This window comes from Perognathus longimembris, chromosome 14 (genome assembly GCF_023159225.1).
Source record: "Perognathus longimembris pacificus isolate PPM17 chromosome 14, ASM2315922v1, whole genome shotgun sequence".
Lineage (NCBI taxonomy): Eukaryota > Metazoa > Chordata > Mammalia > Rodentia > Heteromyidae > Perognathus > Perognathus longimembris.
Genome location: NC_063174.1, coordinates 55,271,307 through 55,286,111, shown reverse-complemented (window position 1 = coordinate 55,286,111; position 14,805 = coordinate 55,271,307). Strand labels below are relative to the sequence as shown.

The 14,805-nt window shown below is 56.0% G+C and overlaps 1 protein-coding gene across 2 annotated transcripts; it reads right to left on the bottom strand.

The window, feature by feature from the left end:
• Positions 1 to 2,520: 2,520 nt before the first annotated feature.
• Otub2 (OTU deubiquitinase, ubiquitin aldehyde binding 2) lies at positions 2,521 to 14,598 on the bottom strand. 2 transcript variants are annotated; one of them, XM_048361808.1, is made up of 6 exons: positions 14,438 to 14,598; positions 7,316 to 7,411; positions 6,008 to 6,126; positions 5,263 to 5,347; positions 4,874 to 5,068; positions 2,521 to 4,261 (listed from the first exon to the last, which is right to left on the bottom strand). In XM_048361808.1, the coding sequence occupies exons 1-6, from the start codon at positions 14,438 to 14,440 to the stop codon at positions 4,055 to 4,057; spliced, it is 705 nt and encodes a 234-aa protein (XP_048217765.1). In that variant the 5' UTR covers positions 14,441 to 14,598; the 3' UTR covers positions 2,521 to 4,054. The 2 variants fall into 2 exon arrangements, with proteins under 2 accessions (XP_048217765.1, XP_048217764.1); XM_048361807.1 differs by lacking the exon at positions 14,438 to 14,598 and having other exon boundaries at positions 7,316 to 7,581.
• Positions 14,599 to 14,805: the final 207 nt, after the last annotated feature.

Here is a 14,805-nt window from a genome sequence, read left to right as displayed (position 1 = left end):
ACAATTTTACATGCCCTTTTCTGTTCCTTTTTTTAAATAGGCTTTCCCCTCAGCCTGGGTTGTAAGTCCTAGGGCAGGATGGAGAGGGACAGAGCTGACTGTGCACCCAGAGTGCTTGTGCTGCCCTCCTCCTAATACTGGCCACACTCCCAGCTCCTGGGGCAGAAGCTTGCTACAGATGTATTTTGTGGGACACATTGTGGGGTCACCCAGCTTTCCAAGTCCATCTGGGTGAGGAGACACGGCTGCCACAACCTGGGAGGGCACAGACTTACACACAGCGGCCTGGATTTTCAGACATGTTCATAGTGTGATAGAACTGCTTGGCTAAAGGAAGGTACACAAGTAGACCTAGAAATGAGTTCCAGGGAACTTGACTTCCCTCAGGATTCCCTAAGCCCCTAGGGGTGACTGACAGGGGACTTTTGGCTTTGTCCCTAAACTCAAATTCAGGTGATCCTACTGACCAAGTGCCAGGCAGTTTTTTGTTGTTTTTGATGCCTGTCCTGAGGCTTGAACCCAAGGCCTAATGCTGACTTTTTTGCTCAAGACTAGCACTCTGCCTCTTGAGCCACAGCTCTGCTTCTGGCTCTTTTTGGTACTTAATTGCAGGTGAGAGTCTCGCGAACTTTCCTGCTCAGGCTGGCTTCGAACAGCAGTCCTCACATCTCAGCCCCCTGAGTAGCTAGAATTATGGGCATGAGCCACCAGTGCCCAGCCTAGACATTTCCGTATTATAATGTGGATGCCCTTGATGTCAAGACATAAATCTTAACATTCATTTTTAAAGTTAAGGAAGCAGGGCTGGGGATATGGCCTAGTGGCAAGAGTGCTTGCCTTGTATACATACATGAAGCCCTGGGTTCAATTCCCCAGCACCACACATACAGAAAATGGCCGGAAGTGGCGCTGTGGCTCAGGTGGCAGAGTGCTAGCCTTGAGCAAAAAGAAGCCAGGGACAGTGCTCAGGCCCTGAGTCCAAGGCCCAGGACTGGCAAAAATAAATAAATAAAGTTCAGGAAGCACACATGATTTGGTCAGGGTGGGCAGGAAACATAGCCCAGTGGGTAAGCACTAGTCTAGCATGGATGAGGCCCTGGGTTCTATCCCCTACACAGCAAGTCACCTAAGATGTGCCCAGCATTACACGGGATCACAACCTTCAGGGTAAAAGTTAGAGAAGTTGCTCCAATCATAGGAGAGCAGTCACATCAGGGTCATCAGGAAATGCTCTTCCCCTTGACCCCAGTCAGTTTTTTTTTCCCCTGGTTGACAATTCAGAAACAGCCAAAAGTTCTTCAACCTGGGAGATGAGCTCCTGATAGCCATCAGTAAAGAACAGTAGGGTCCTTCACCTTCCCAATGACACAGGGCAGCTCTGCAGGGCAAAGGAGCAAGCTGGAGGCCACTTGTCCCAGGCCGAATGTATCCCGGAAAGCTAGAGCCAGGCTTTGAGGCCTGCTGCAGTAGTGTGGTGAGGCTCTAGCAGCGTCCTACGTTGTAGATCTGCCATTCTATGAACTGCCCAAACCACTCGTGCCCACGGGAAGGCTGAGTCGCTCACAGGTAGATGCCAGGTACCCAGCATTAAGCAGCCAGGACAATAGTTGTGGAAACCATTTTAATTGTATGACAGTGTTCTCATCTATGCCCAGAGATGCTGTACAGCTTGGCCCTGAGTACTTGCTGAGCCTCTCTGCCTGGCACTGCCCAGTCTCTACTCAGGCTGTATGTTTGCCTCTGATTGGTCCGCTGTGGCTCACACTGGCCAATCACTGCAAGGCAGCAAGCTTCCCCAGCCAGCAATGCCCTCCTCACTGGGAAGGGTGAGCTGGCTCCCAGTAGAGCAGTGTCAGGCATCCATTGTCACAAGCATGTTCCTCCATTTTAAGCAGCAATCCTGGGGTGTGTAGGTAATGTCCCAGCTTCACAAATGGGGCTGGAGCTCAGAGAGGTGGAAGGACTTGGCTAATGGTTACACAACTAGTAAGTGGCAAAGCTGGGATATAAACCCTGATCTTTTGCTTCTAGAGCTCTTTTATTTGTGCTTAGAATAGGTGTCCTACCAAAGTGAAGTGAAGTGCAATTCCTGCTTTTAAATATTCATACCAGTGGTTTCCTCTGGAAAGAGTAATTCCCATCGTAAGGATGTCCTCGAAGCCCTTTCCAGCACTTGGTCTGGAAGCAGCAGCTTTGTGGGTTTGGGGGGGGGGGTCATTCAGGAACCAGGAGTGACCGTGTGATGGACATCATACTGGTGGCCCACTGGAGACCAGCCAGGTGAGATTTGTGGAGGACTGGGTGTCCACAGGTTCCCAGTCCTGCCACTGGTTCCCCTGAAGCGCTTTCCCTTAGAGACACGAGTTGGGACTAATTTGGAGGGAATGAGGGCGCTGGCTGGATCTGGCCGTTGGCTTTGCGAAGCAGGGAGAAAAACAGACTGTGAAACTACCTGGCCTTCCCCTGCTAGAGCCCAGCATCAATCCTTCCCCTTCCTGGAAGAGGAGCTCTGAAGCACATTACACGTGAGCTGCAAGGAATGTTGCCAGAAAATCTGTCACAGAGAACATTCCTAAACCACAAATGCAAGCCGTGGACCCGTGTGAACTCGGAGCAGTTCAGGGCACCCGTCAGGCCCCACGGGCATGCTCTTCCATTTGGAAACCGACACCCTGGAGATGGGTCTGGCGAGATGACAGGAAATTTGGGATGTCCCTGCTCTTCAGGGTATCTGTCCTGGACCCCAGCACACCTACCCAGAGCAGGTGGCGAGGTTTTCTAATTCCTGTGGGAAAGTGACACAATAACTTGAGCCCTTAGATCCAAATGCTAGCTGAGGCCATTGTTGGCTCGAGGGCCCCAACCTGAAGACCCAGGACATCTTAAGTGCGGATGGCTTTCACCAAGGTCAGAAGCAAAGCACAAACGCTCTGCTCCGCAGCCCTGGCGCACAGTCGGCAGCCTTCCGTAGTAGCACCAGTAGACTACAAATCCCTGCAGAAGGAAACCTGGCAAAGGTAGGCCCTGAAGGGGAACCCCACACCCCACAGTCAGGGGCCTGCAGCACCTCGGCCCTGCCAGGTGGGTCCCTGATGGGTGCCTTCTTACCTGCCAGCCCAGGGTGTGCCTCCTTGAGCACCTGAGACGGCAGAGTGAGAAGCTATTTAGGGGGCACGTCTAGGGAGGATGAGCGGGGGGCTCCTGGCACGTAGTCTCCCCCTATGGAAACATCTACTGCCCATTTCTATGGCTTCTATCTTCCCCGCCAGCCTTAGGCAACGTCTGTTCTGCTCAGCGTCCAAGCTGCCCAAAACCCTACCCAGTTGAGGGCTTAGACTCTACTTCTAAGACTCATGGGGATGATGGGCAGCAGTAGCCAGACGCGAGCACGTAGAATTTGGTCCAGACCTTAAAGGGCCTGCCCTCCGAAAGTCAGTTCTGCCACTGAGGGGTGGAGGGGCCCCAACAACCTGAGCTTTGTAGTGAAAGCTAAAGCCCTTTTCTGGGACTTTGGCATGAGTCTCTGTCTCCCCCGGTGAGGAGCGGGAAAGTACAGCCATGGTGCTTAGACCTGCGTGAAGACCCTCACGTCCAGTCCGCATCCACCAACGGCCAGCCACACGTGGCTGGGAGAAGTCTTTTTGTATAGCTGCTGTGTCACTTGGGTGGTGACTGACCTTGAGTTCTTCTTCCCTACAGAGGGGCACTGCCCCTTGGTGAAGCAGAACCAGAAGTCCCCAGCTTCTATACACCAGCATGCTAACGCTGGCAGGAAGCTCTTCCAGATGAATAAACAGGTCGGGAGCCGGTCGGGGTCCCTGGGTTCCTGGCCCAGAGTTAGCAGCCATGAGATCTTCCATCAAAAGAAATAACCAAAAATTCCACCAAGCCACTGCAGTCCCTGACGGACAGGTCTCACTCTCAGTGGCTTTGCCCAGAAGGTTGTATATGTTCTAGCTACAGGCTAAATCGCTTAAAAAATTGAAAAGCCGGAATGTTCCATTCAGAATACAGTCCGTTAGGTGACAGGTTCCACTGCCTGGCCTAAAATTAATCAATGTTTATCGGCTGCATAGAGGATGTTGTAGTGGGATGTTTTATAGAGCAGGTAAACGGAAGGGATGGCAGCCTCTGGGAACACGTGGTGGTTCAGCGCAGTGTCCATCTCGTCCACGTACTCCACCTGCAGGGCGATGTTCAGGGCCTGGGACAGGGCAGTGATCTGGATGTGGTCGCACTCCATGGCCATTGGCTCCACCTCCTGCAAGGCCAACAGGGAACACGCCGGCTTAGGAGGGAGACTGGGCGGAGGAAGGGGAGCTCAGCTCTGGCTCTCATCCACAGGCCCAGCGGCCATCTTCACACCCACCCGTGATTCAGGCGTCCACACGCCAACAACGCAGGGAGGGAGCAACACAGCCAGGTGTTGCTGGGGTCACAGTAATTGACCCTCTTGTTCTAATCCTTTGAAGAATCTAGAAAGGTGGGGAGGGGGTTGGGGGGGGTCGGAAGTCCTTCAGGTTAGCTCAAAGAACCTTAGAGCGGAGAGGGACTCAGTGGTCCAGGGGCTCTCAGCTTAGGTGCTGCAGGGGCCAGGCCGGAGGGTATGTGGGTGTTTTGATGGCCGGGAGGCGGTGGGGGCCAGTGTGCGTGCGTCCCACACAGCGGGGACAGCTGCTTCGTGTGTGCTGACGGTGGTCACCCAAGAAGGGGAGCAATGTGAGTACTCCTAGGAAGATGGCCTAATGTGTACACACTGGCCATTCTTTCAATAAATACATCATAAACATGCACACATCTAGGGGAAAATAGGACTGGAGCTGCCGCTTCCGAGAACAGAGCAAAGCCCGGGGCTGGGGACCCCAGGACCTACATGGGTGCAGAAGTCCTTGATATCCATCTCCTCATCGATGAAGTGCCGGAAGAAGTCGGCGCGGTTCTTGATGAAGGCTGAGGTGAGCAGGCGTAAGAACTGCACGATGCGGTCTGAGGAGCTCTGGTCGTTGAACACCTTCAGCAGGCTGGACACTGTGCCATCCTTCTCCACCAGCTCTACCACGCTGTAAAACTGAACCCCGCGGCCATCAGCAGGGCAGACCCCACCCCACCCTCCGGATGCCCTCCAGATGGCCCGTAGTGGGACTCTCCAACTACAGCAGAAAGTCACCCACTGTGCTAACTCCAGGGAAGTGGGGGTTCGTGCCCACGCCATGCAGGTGGAAGACGCTGACTCCCCAATCTCTACGGCCCACGGGAACTCACAGCATTAAAGAAGTTCCGGAACTTGTGCTCCTCAAAGCCGGCAGCCAGGAGGTCATTGGGAGTCTGTAGCACACGCTCTTTGAACCTGGAGAGGAGGAGACAGACCCAGGACAGGGGAAGGCAAAAAGCAACATCAAAAGTTAGGTCACAAGCAGGGCGCCAGGGGCTCGGGCCTGTAAACCTAGCTACTCAGGAGGCTGAGATCTGAGGATCGCGGTTCAAAGCCAACCCAGGGAGGAAAATCTGAGAGACTCTTTGATCCAATTAAATCACAGAAAAAGCTGGGGGAAAAAAAGTGGCGCTGTGGCTCGAGTGGTAGAGTGCTAGCTTTGAGCAAAAGGAGCTCAGGAACGGTGCCCAGGCCCAGAGTTCAAGCCTTGGGGGCTAGAAAGAAAAAAAGAAAACCGGGCCACCAAATCTGGCATCTGCTTAGAAGCAGTAAGCTGAGCCCTAGGCCTCCCCAGTGCTCCTTCCTGACGGATGAGAGGGAGGAGGGATGGAAGGAAGTGGGGAAGAGGGTGAAGATGGGAATGGGGACAGGAACAGAGCTCCTGGAACGGAAGGCAGGTGTTTTTCTCTCCAAAGCCCACCTGGGGGTGGCCAGGCTGGCCCAGGAGGGGGGGGGGCAGCGCTATGCTGGTTTCTTGCCACCCCGCCGTGTGGCCGGGGGTGGGGTGGGCCCTGGCTCTCCTTCCCCACAGGCCCCCTCCCCCCCCCCCCCCGTGACCACAGTGAGGCAGCTCACTTGAGGACCTCTCGGCTCTTGCCCAGCAGAGACTCCAGGTAGGAGTAGCCCAAGGCCCGGTAGAAGCAGTTTCCATCCCCTTTGGTCTTGCGGATCGCAGTGAATCTTTTGCTGAGTTCCTGTGGGCAGGAAGGGCAGTGGTCACGGGCAGCCGGGGCTCTCCAGCCCCCAGTCCCCCCCCCCTGACATATCCATGTCCTGGCTGGCACAGCTGGCCCCTGGCACTAGAGGGTGGGCAGTACTGGGTGCCTGGGCCATCCCCTCCAGACTCCACGAGGCAAGTAAGGCCTCCTGGGCAGCGTGGACCATCATCCTCCAAAGGCTTCCGGCAGAGTGAGATGCACGCCGGGCTGCAGCCACGCCCCTAGCGGCCGGTGTCCCGGCGGCTTCCCCTCCCCGCCCCCGGCTGGGGTAAGGAGTCAGGGAGCTGGACTGGGTCCCCTGAGGCAGGCTGGTGGAGGGATTCAGAAGGGGCAGGGGACGGCCCTTGCAACTGCTCACATGCCACCAATGCCACCCCAAGCCGCTGGCGAAGGTGTGTCGGGCAGATCCTCTCAGAGTGAGCAGTAATGCCTGTGCAATGCCAGCGAGGGCTGGGAGAGCTGGGTGCCGTTTTCTGTGCCAGAGCCAGTCCATTCGGGGACATGCAGCCCCCCAAAGCGGCAGGGACCCTAGCGGTCCTCCAGCCATCTTCCCGGTCCCGAGAGATCTCTAGGACAGCGGTTACAAGGTAACTTAGATCAGACTGCCTGGTTCAGACCCCAGCTCGGCACCCGGGAGTGGTGGGAAGGTGCCTCCGTTTCCACCTCTGTGAAATGGGAGTGACCCAGCCAGACGCCAGGGGCTCACACCTATAATCCTAGCTATTCGGGAGGCTGAGGTCAGAGGACTGTGGTTCAAAGTCAGCCTAGGCAGGAAAGTCCCTGACACTCTTATCTCTAATTAACCACCAAAGAGCTGGAAGTGGAGCTGTGGCTCAAGTGGTAGAGTGTTAAACTTGAGCACAAAAGTTCAGGGACAAGGCCCTGAGTTCCAAGCCCCAGGATCAGCACGAAAAAAAAATGGGAGACAGATGTACTTGCCTCACAGACTTAAGAAGGCTCCTTGAGTAAATCAAACCCTCATCATAGTGCTTAGCTTTCAATTATTATTAACTTTTAAAGCAAGCTGAGGCAGATGGCCAACATCAGAATATTCTAGAAGTGCTTTAATGGGCCTGAACGCTAAGCCTTCAAAGAGGCACCCCTTCCTTTGTGTGCAACTCCAGCCCACTAAACTTAGGATCCCCCGCACATCCCTCTGGTTCACCTGGATTTTCCTCTGGTATATCCTGTTTTCAGGATGATCCCGAAGAATCGATAGAATGTCACATTTTTCTGATATTAGACTGAAAGATGTTTCACTCTGAAAGGCAGAGAAAGAAGACAGGTGGAGATGTACGAAAGCAGCAGGCCAGATGCCCATCTGGACCGGCACTGTCCAAGACGGGGATGATTGGGATTGGCACCGTTATGGGGGTACCTCTTTCTTGGTGCAGAAACTCAATCTGTAGAACCTGAAAGTGGCTTTGTTTTAGAAAACAGAATACCTCAAACCTGCTGATTCTTCATGCCAGAAGGTGAGGGGCCCAAGCGCCCCACTCTCCTCCCTCCCTCCTTCCTGCTTCGTGGTCTGATGGTCTGTGGCTAAGGCCAAGATGTGTGAAACAGCAATAAGTGCTATTCTTATGCACCGACTATATTCCAAGCTCTGGGGCAGAGGCTTGCTTATTATGTCTTCTTATTATCTCATTTAATCACAACAGTCTTGTGAGCTGGGCACTATACTCATGCTCCAGACAAGGTCAAGTCCTCCTCCATGCTAGGAAGTCAGACCTGGGTGGCTCAGAATCTTTGCAATTTTTTTTGCAAAATCTATCTAACCACTAGGCAGAGTCCAGAGTCTAGCCGCTCTCAAAGATACACGAACTGTTCTGTGCAGGGCAGTCTGAAGCCTTGTCACCAATAGGCGGCGGGGGGAGGGGGGGATCACCTCCTGCCAGGTGTACCCCCCCCCCATCCTCCGGCCACACAGCACAGTCTCTCCCAGCTCCGGGATGGGCGCAGTGTCGCCAAAAGCCTAGGTGATGATCACACGAGGCAAGGAAAGGCTATGGCCGGCTGAGGGTGAGGCTCGATGGCAGAACATTTGCCTGCTGTGTGCAAGGCCCTGGGTTCCGGCCTCAGCACCGCCAAAAACTAAACAAGAGCAACACGTGGGGGGGATGAAGTCTTTCCACCTCTCCTGACCCTTCTGCTGGTGCCCAGGAGACAGTCGGACCAGTCCTAACCTTCCACTGTCTAGTCTCCAGTCCTCCCCCTTCCCCTCCTCTCCCTTTCCCTCCTCCTCTCCCTCCCCGTCCCTCCCCCTCCTCCACCTCTTTTCCCTTTCCCTTTCCCTTTCCCTTCTGTCTTATCTTTGTCTGTTTGTATTGGCACTGGGGATTTCATTTAGGGCCTGGGCACTGTCCCTTCAGGCTTTTTGTTAGTTTATTGGAGATAAGATCTCATGCTGGCTTCAAACTGCGATCCTCAGCTCTCAGCTCTGGAGTAGCCAGGATTACAAGCGTGAGCTGCCTGCATCCAGCTTCCAATCTCTTTCTCAATGAGTGAGCTAACCTAGCTCACAGCTTGCATTTGTTCCATTTTCGTCTGTCAGTTTTTTTTTTTTAAATAAAAACTTGGGGAAAATGTGACTTTCTTGGTCATTCTTATGAAACACTTATTAGGAGAAAGTTATGAATTTTCTCTAAGACAAACCCTTTTTCACTTGTTTCGTGAGTGTGTGTGTGTGTGTGTGTGAGGTTGCAGTGAACCTAGAGCTTTGTACATTAAAGAAATCACCTTTGTCACACCTCAAAAAATGATAAAAATCCACAAGTAATAAACCTTACCACAAGCCAGCTTTATTGCCTTTGGTGGCAAGCGGCACATGTATGGGTTCTTATCTCAGTCACAGAAGGCTGAGGTCATTAGCACAATATATAAGCCCGTGGGCAGCTCTGCACGCAGCCCATGCCAGCGTGGGACACCACAGGCCGGGTCCGAGCAGCCGCTCCGGGCCTGGAGTGACTCAAGGGCAAGCCTGGCTTTATTTATTTATTTATTTTTAACCAATTTAGTTAAGCTATTGAAACAGTCACACTCACAAAATGACACCCAACAGTGGGCCGGGCAGCGGTGGCTCCCTAGCTACTTGAGATGGTGAGAACAGAAACATCACCACCCCAGGCCAGCCCAGGCAGAAACATTCACGAGACCCCCTTTCTGAACGCATAGCTGGGTGCGGTGGCGTGCACCTCTCATCCCAAGGTCTGTGGGAGGATGGTAGCGGCCCGTCCACTCGTGACAGCCTGTCTCCGCAGAAGCCAATGGACATGGTGCCAGCCACCTGTAATTCCAGAAAGGACAGGAGGCCTAGACCCTGCTCTACACGTCGCCAAGGGAAATCAGGACTAGAGACTTGGGCTCAAGTGGTATCATGCCAACCCAGCAAATGTGAGGCCGAGTTCACGCCCCTAGTGCCTCCCACCAAGACAGACAAGACTACAAAAACAACAACAACAAAAAGCCCGAGGGGTTTAGGGGCCTCTGTGCTACTGAGAGCCAGGCACACACGTTTGGGTCCAGACGAATGGCCGGGTGAGGCAGTTCCCCAAGCTTATCCCCTTGGTCCTCACTCCCCCGCCACACGCCAGCCCTCTGTGGTTTTTTTAATTTTTTAAAAAATAAATATCTGTCGTTCAGCATTACTACTACTACTACGGTAAAAATGGACCTAATAAGAAATACACATTTCCTCCCCCCATGGTTCTGTGACCGCCATTAAACCAGATTTCCCCTTTCTGTGCTCCCCCTGTCCCTGGCAATCATCTCTCTACTTCCTGTCTTTATTAATATAAAGGCTGCTCTGGAGACCTCATAAGATGCATTTGTCTCTTTATGTGTGTGTTTTAAATCTTCGGACCTATTTTGCTATTGCTATCGGGGCATACTCTTGCCTTCATTCGGGACTATTTAAGATCCAGTCCGTGCCAGGCATGGTAAGGCCTGCCTGTAATCCTAGCAATTTTTTGAATGCGGAGGCAGGAGAATCATAAGTTCAAGGCCACCCTGAGGTACACTGTTAGACTCTGTCTCATAAATAAGTACATGCGTACACGCATACCTGCATGCATGCATACACGTGCGCGCGCGCGCACACACACACACACACACACATACATAAATGACTACAGAGAGAGGAGCAATGGAAAGGCTCCTGCGCCCTCTAGTGGTTCCAGAAATATTCACTAGGACATCTTGGTACCTTGGTGATAAATCCATTTTCCATCGTGGCCTTCCAAGTCCTAGCAGAGCTCCAGAACGGCCCAAGTCTCCAGGCTGCCCCCACCAGCATAGCTCGGTCCACACCCTGCGGTGAGGCCAGACTCACGCTCCAGGGACAACCACCCCGAGAGCAGGAACGATGCTGCAGTCTGACCTTGGCTGACACTAATTGATACTTTGGCTGAACCTTTCCAGGATGTTATGGAGGAAGAACAGACAGGCTGCACCTGACCGACCCGTCAGACCCAGTGAAGCCTCCTGAGCAGATGTTGGCTCTTTAATTGCTACTTTGCAGACAGATGCTGATTAATTAAGTCAGACAGCTGGCACCTCAGTTTGGAAACCATTTTTAGCAGGAGGGATGTGGATCTATTTCACTAACAAGGTCAGCAACAGGCCCTAGCTCCTACCTCTGCCAAGAACTCCATCAACACATACTTCCTAGGTGCCCCGAGCGCAGCTGCAGTCCAGGCTCTGCCGCGCTCACCAGCCTTGCCGGGCTGGGTCGGCCTCACGACCCAGGCCCAGTAGCCACTTCTCATTGTACAGCCATGACTCCAGCCCCGCCTGCCAGCAGGGCCAGCTCAGAACATGGCATCTTCCCCTCTCGGAGGCTTGTCACCTCTAGAAGCCACCCTGGCTCGAGCCCTGGCCTGGCCTGGTCCAGGCATGTGCAGGAAATGCCCTTCTCGATGTCGCCTCAGGCTGTGGCCTGCAGAACACACCCCCAGGCAGCTCCAGGGTGCTGTGAGTGATCTGAACATGTTGGGAGCCACACATGTAGGTGCCCATGGCATGCTGCTGCTCTCACACATGGACAGATGGCGTTGGAGTTGGAAGTCAGAAGTCTAAAACGAGCATCCCAGGTGTGAAAGTTGGGGTGGCAACTGCTGCTCTACTTGACTCCAGAATCCAGCCTAGGAGAGCAGCAGGCCCGGGGCCTAGCCTGGGAAAGCTACAGGCCCGTGATCAGCCCGGGAGAGATGCAAGCTCATGACTCTCAGTCAGGCCTGGGATCCAGCCTGGAAGAGCGGCTTCAGGATGAACCCAGCAGAGGCATGGAGGGGCACGGGGGGGGGGGGGAGAAGATCATTCTGAGTTCTCAAGTCTTAGTACTGTTCACACTACGGGGTGCTGGACTCACCTGGCACTCGTTACCCCCATGGGAGTGGAAATGGGTGTCCCAGGCCCGTGCTACCACTGGACTTGAGATGCAGTTAACTTGATCACTTGACGAGCTAGCCTCAGAAAACTCCCGAGTCTCACCTAGGCCCGGCTAACCTGAGTCTCTGAACTCTAGAATGTGCTAAGACCTTTGGGGGAGCAGGTGCAGAAGGCTGTCTCCTCCCAAGCCAAGCTGAACTTCAATCGCCATGCCAACAGTGGGAGCTCTAAGAGGAGGCCAGGTCTCGGGCTCCGCCCTCAGGGACGGGCTAATGCAGCCATAGGAGGGCCGGGCTTGCCCCTCCCGTTCCTTCCAGCCGCCAGGTGCCTCCGCCAGGCTGTGACACCGCATCTTCACCTTAGACTTCCCAGCCTGCAGAGCTGGAAGCCCATAAACATCTGTCCATTATACATGACTCTGTCAGTGGAATTCTGAAACATCAGCACAAAACTGACCAAGAGAGCCAGGTGTAGTGCACACTCCTAGAATCCCAGCACTCAGGAGGCTGAACCCATCCCAGGAGACCTGGTGCACACTGCCTTGCGTGTGTGTGTGTGTGTGTGTGTGTGTGTGTGTGTGTGTGTGTGGTGCTGGGGACTGAGCTCTCAGGGCCTCCCACTTGCAAGGCAAGCCTTCTACCACTTCAGTTACACCGCCATCCCTTTTGACCTTAGTTATGTTGCAGACAGAGCCTCCTGTTTTCTGCTTAGGCTGGGCTTGGATGCAGTTCCTCCCACCTCCACCTCCGGGGTGGCTGGGATCATAGCATATCCAGCTTGGTTCTTTTGGGACAGGGCCTCCGTAGCTTTTTTCCTCTCAGGCTGGCCTGGAATCTCCTATCTCTATTTATTTTGTAGCTGGGATTACAGGCATGGGCCTCCGCGCCTGGCTATACTCCACTCTTGACCAGGTTTCAAAGGCCTGTCAGTCCACTGTGCCCTCTGCCTAGAATGTACTCTTCTCCAAACCCTCCCCGCATACTCCCGTTCATCCTCCCACACCCAGCCCTCCCAGGCCCTCAGGGTATCCAGAGCCCCTGGGTGGCTTCTTAGGCCGGGTCAGCAGCTGTGCGGTGCTGACCTGTCCATGGGGCGGGCAGTGAGGGCAGAGACGGCAGGCACCTGTGCCCAGCACCGATCCGCAACAGCGCCCACTGGTGGCTTGTTTGGCAAATGACAGAACAAAGCAAACAGGCCAAGGTGGACTTAAGCTTTCGGGTCCCACAGTCCCTCCCTCTCTCCCTCCCCCCCCCTCCCATACAATAAGCACACTTCCCAGAGAGCAGGAGACTCACTGCTTGCAGTCTGGCTTGGGGCCTCCCAAGGAGCTTCATCTTCTACCCGGGGCCTTTCCTGGGATCTGACACACACAGTAAGGAGGATGCCCACTTCCAAGAATTCTCCTCACTCGCCACCGGCATCACGCACTCAACATAAACCCCACCTCCCCGCCCAGGGCACGGTGAGCAGTGCGCAGTAGGTGCTCAATAAACGCCAAATGACAAACCTGCACGGCATCTGACGCCACTCAGTGACTCCAGGCAGACACCCTGTTTAGTGGGTTAACCATACTGTCCCTCCCCCAAGCCCCCGAGCTCCCCAGGGGAGGGGTTAGGAGCTTTGGGGCCACAGCACCATCTAATTGCCGGTCCCAGGAGTCCAGGGCAGATGGCAGGGTGGAGTCAGCAACCTCACTGGTGCAGGGAAAGGGCCCCTCTACTGCCCCTGTGTGCTCTCAGCAATTCAGTGGTGGCCACTGTGTGTGTGTGTGTGTGTGTGTGTGTGTGTGTGTGTGAACCCCTCATAACTCTAGTTCCCACACTCCCTGAAAGGCCATGCAGAAACACCTGGTCCGCTGTCCAGGTGCAGCATGGGGTGGTAAACCACCCCCCCTCCCCGCAGGAGTCTGTTGCCTGGAGGGGCCCCTGGGTCCCCCAGCTACACCCAGCAGGAGGGCTTCTTATCTGGGGGTAACCCATCCCTGGCCCAGGTGCACTCAGCTCAGGTGTACTCCGGGTGGTCAGCCATTTCCAACCCCTGTGGGGAGGGGGAGCCCCGCGCAGGAAGACTCGGTGATCACCATAACCATCCTAAGGTACTGGCTGGGTACTACCGAGTTCCACGAGACGCGGGGGGGCTCACAGCGGCCCCACGTACCCTCTTCACTTCCCACATGGGCTGGTGGAGCCCTGGGCCCCCTGCTCCCCCCCCCCCCCAGCCCGAGCCAGGCCAGCAGCAATTCGGGTCCCCTGAGGGGCCCCTACTCCGGCCATCAGAGAGTTGCGGGGGACCCCACGGCAGCCAGAAGCGGGCTGATGTAACACTGGGAGCACCCGAGTTCAAGTCCCCGTGCAGACACCATCACAATGGGTCCCGGCCCCGTTTCCCCATGCGGCCTCCGCGTCCCCACCTGTCCGGCTCGGGGGGGGGGAGGGGGGGCGTCGCCGGAGCCCTTCCCCCGGGGGCGGGCAGCCCGAGGGTCCCCGCGGGCTCTCCCCGGACCCCGGCTCCTCGCCTCGCCCTGGAGGCGACCTGTTGACATCAGGTGCGGGGCCGGTGTCCGCCGGTCCACGGGGCGCGGAGCCCCGGCCACCCGCAGCCCGGGTCCGGGGAGGGGAGGGGGGCCACCCCCCCACCCCGCCCCCGAACTCCCCCCCCACCGCCGGCCCGGCCGCTCCGGGGCGGGCTGGGCCTCCCCCGATGGGCAGCGCCGGCGGGGGTGGGGCGCGTCCCGAGACCCCCGCGCCCGCTCGGATCCACGCGCGGGTGCGCGCTGCGCGCAGAGCCCCGCGCCCGGCCCCGCGCGCCCCCCTCCCGCCCCCCCGGCGGCGACCCCGCCCCCGGGCCCCAGTCTCACCACCCCACCTCCGCCCCCCCCCCCCCCGCCGCCGGCACTGACCATAGTGACCGGAGCCGTCGGGTCCGCGTCCCGCCCCAGCGAGGAGCGATCCGGTGCGGGAGGCGCCACGGGAAGCGCTGGTCGGCTCCACTGTGGGGTTGGGCGGCGGCGGCGGCCTCGAGCGCGGGCGGCGAATTCACCCGACCGCCCCGCAAACCAAAGGCGAGCCCTCCTCCGTGTCCCAGCAAGACACACGCCCCGCGATGGACGTCGGGAGCGAGCAATCAGGGGCCGGGACGCAGCACGTCACAGAAAGTGGGTGGGACTTCACGCGCCTCCAGCCTATGCTTTCGGGGGCGCTTTGACAGGCGTCCGCCCCCTTTTAAAGACACAGAGCTTTAAAAAATTTTTTTCTTTTTAACTGAGTC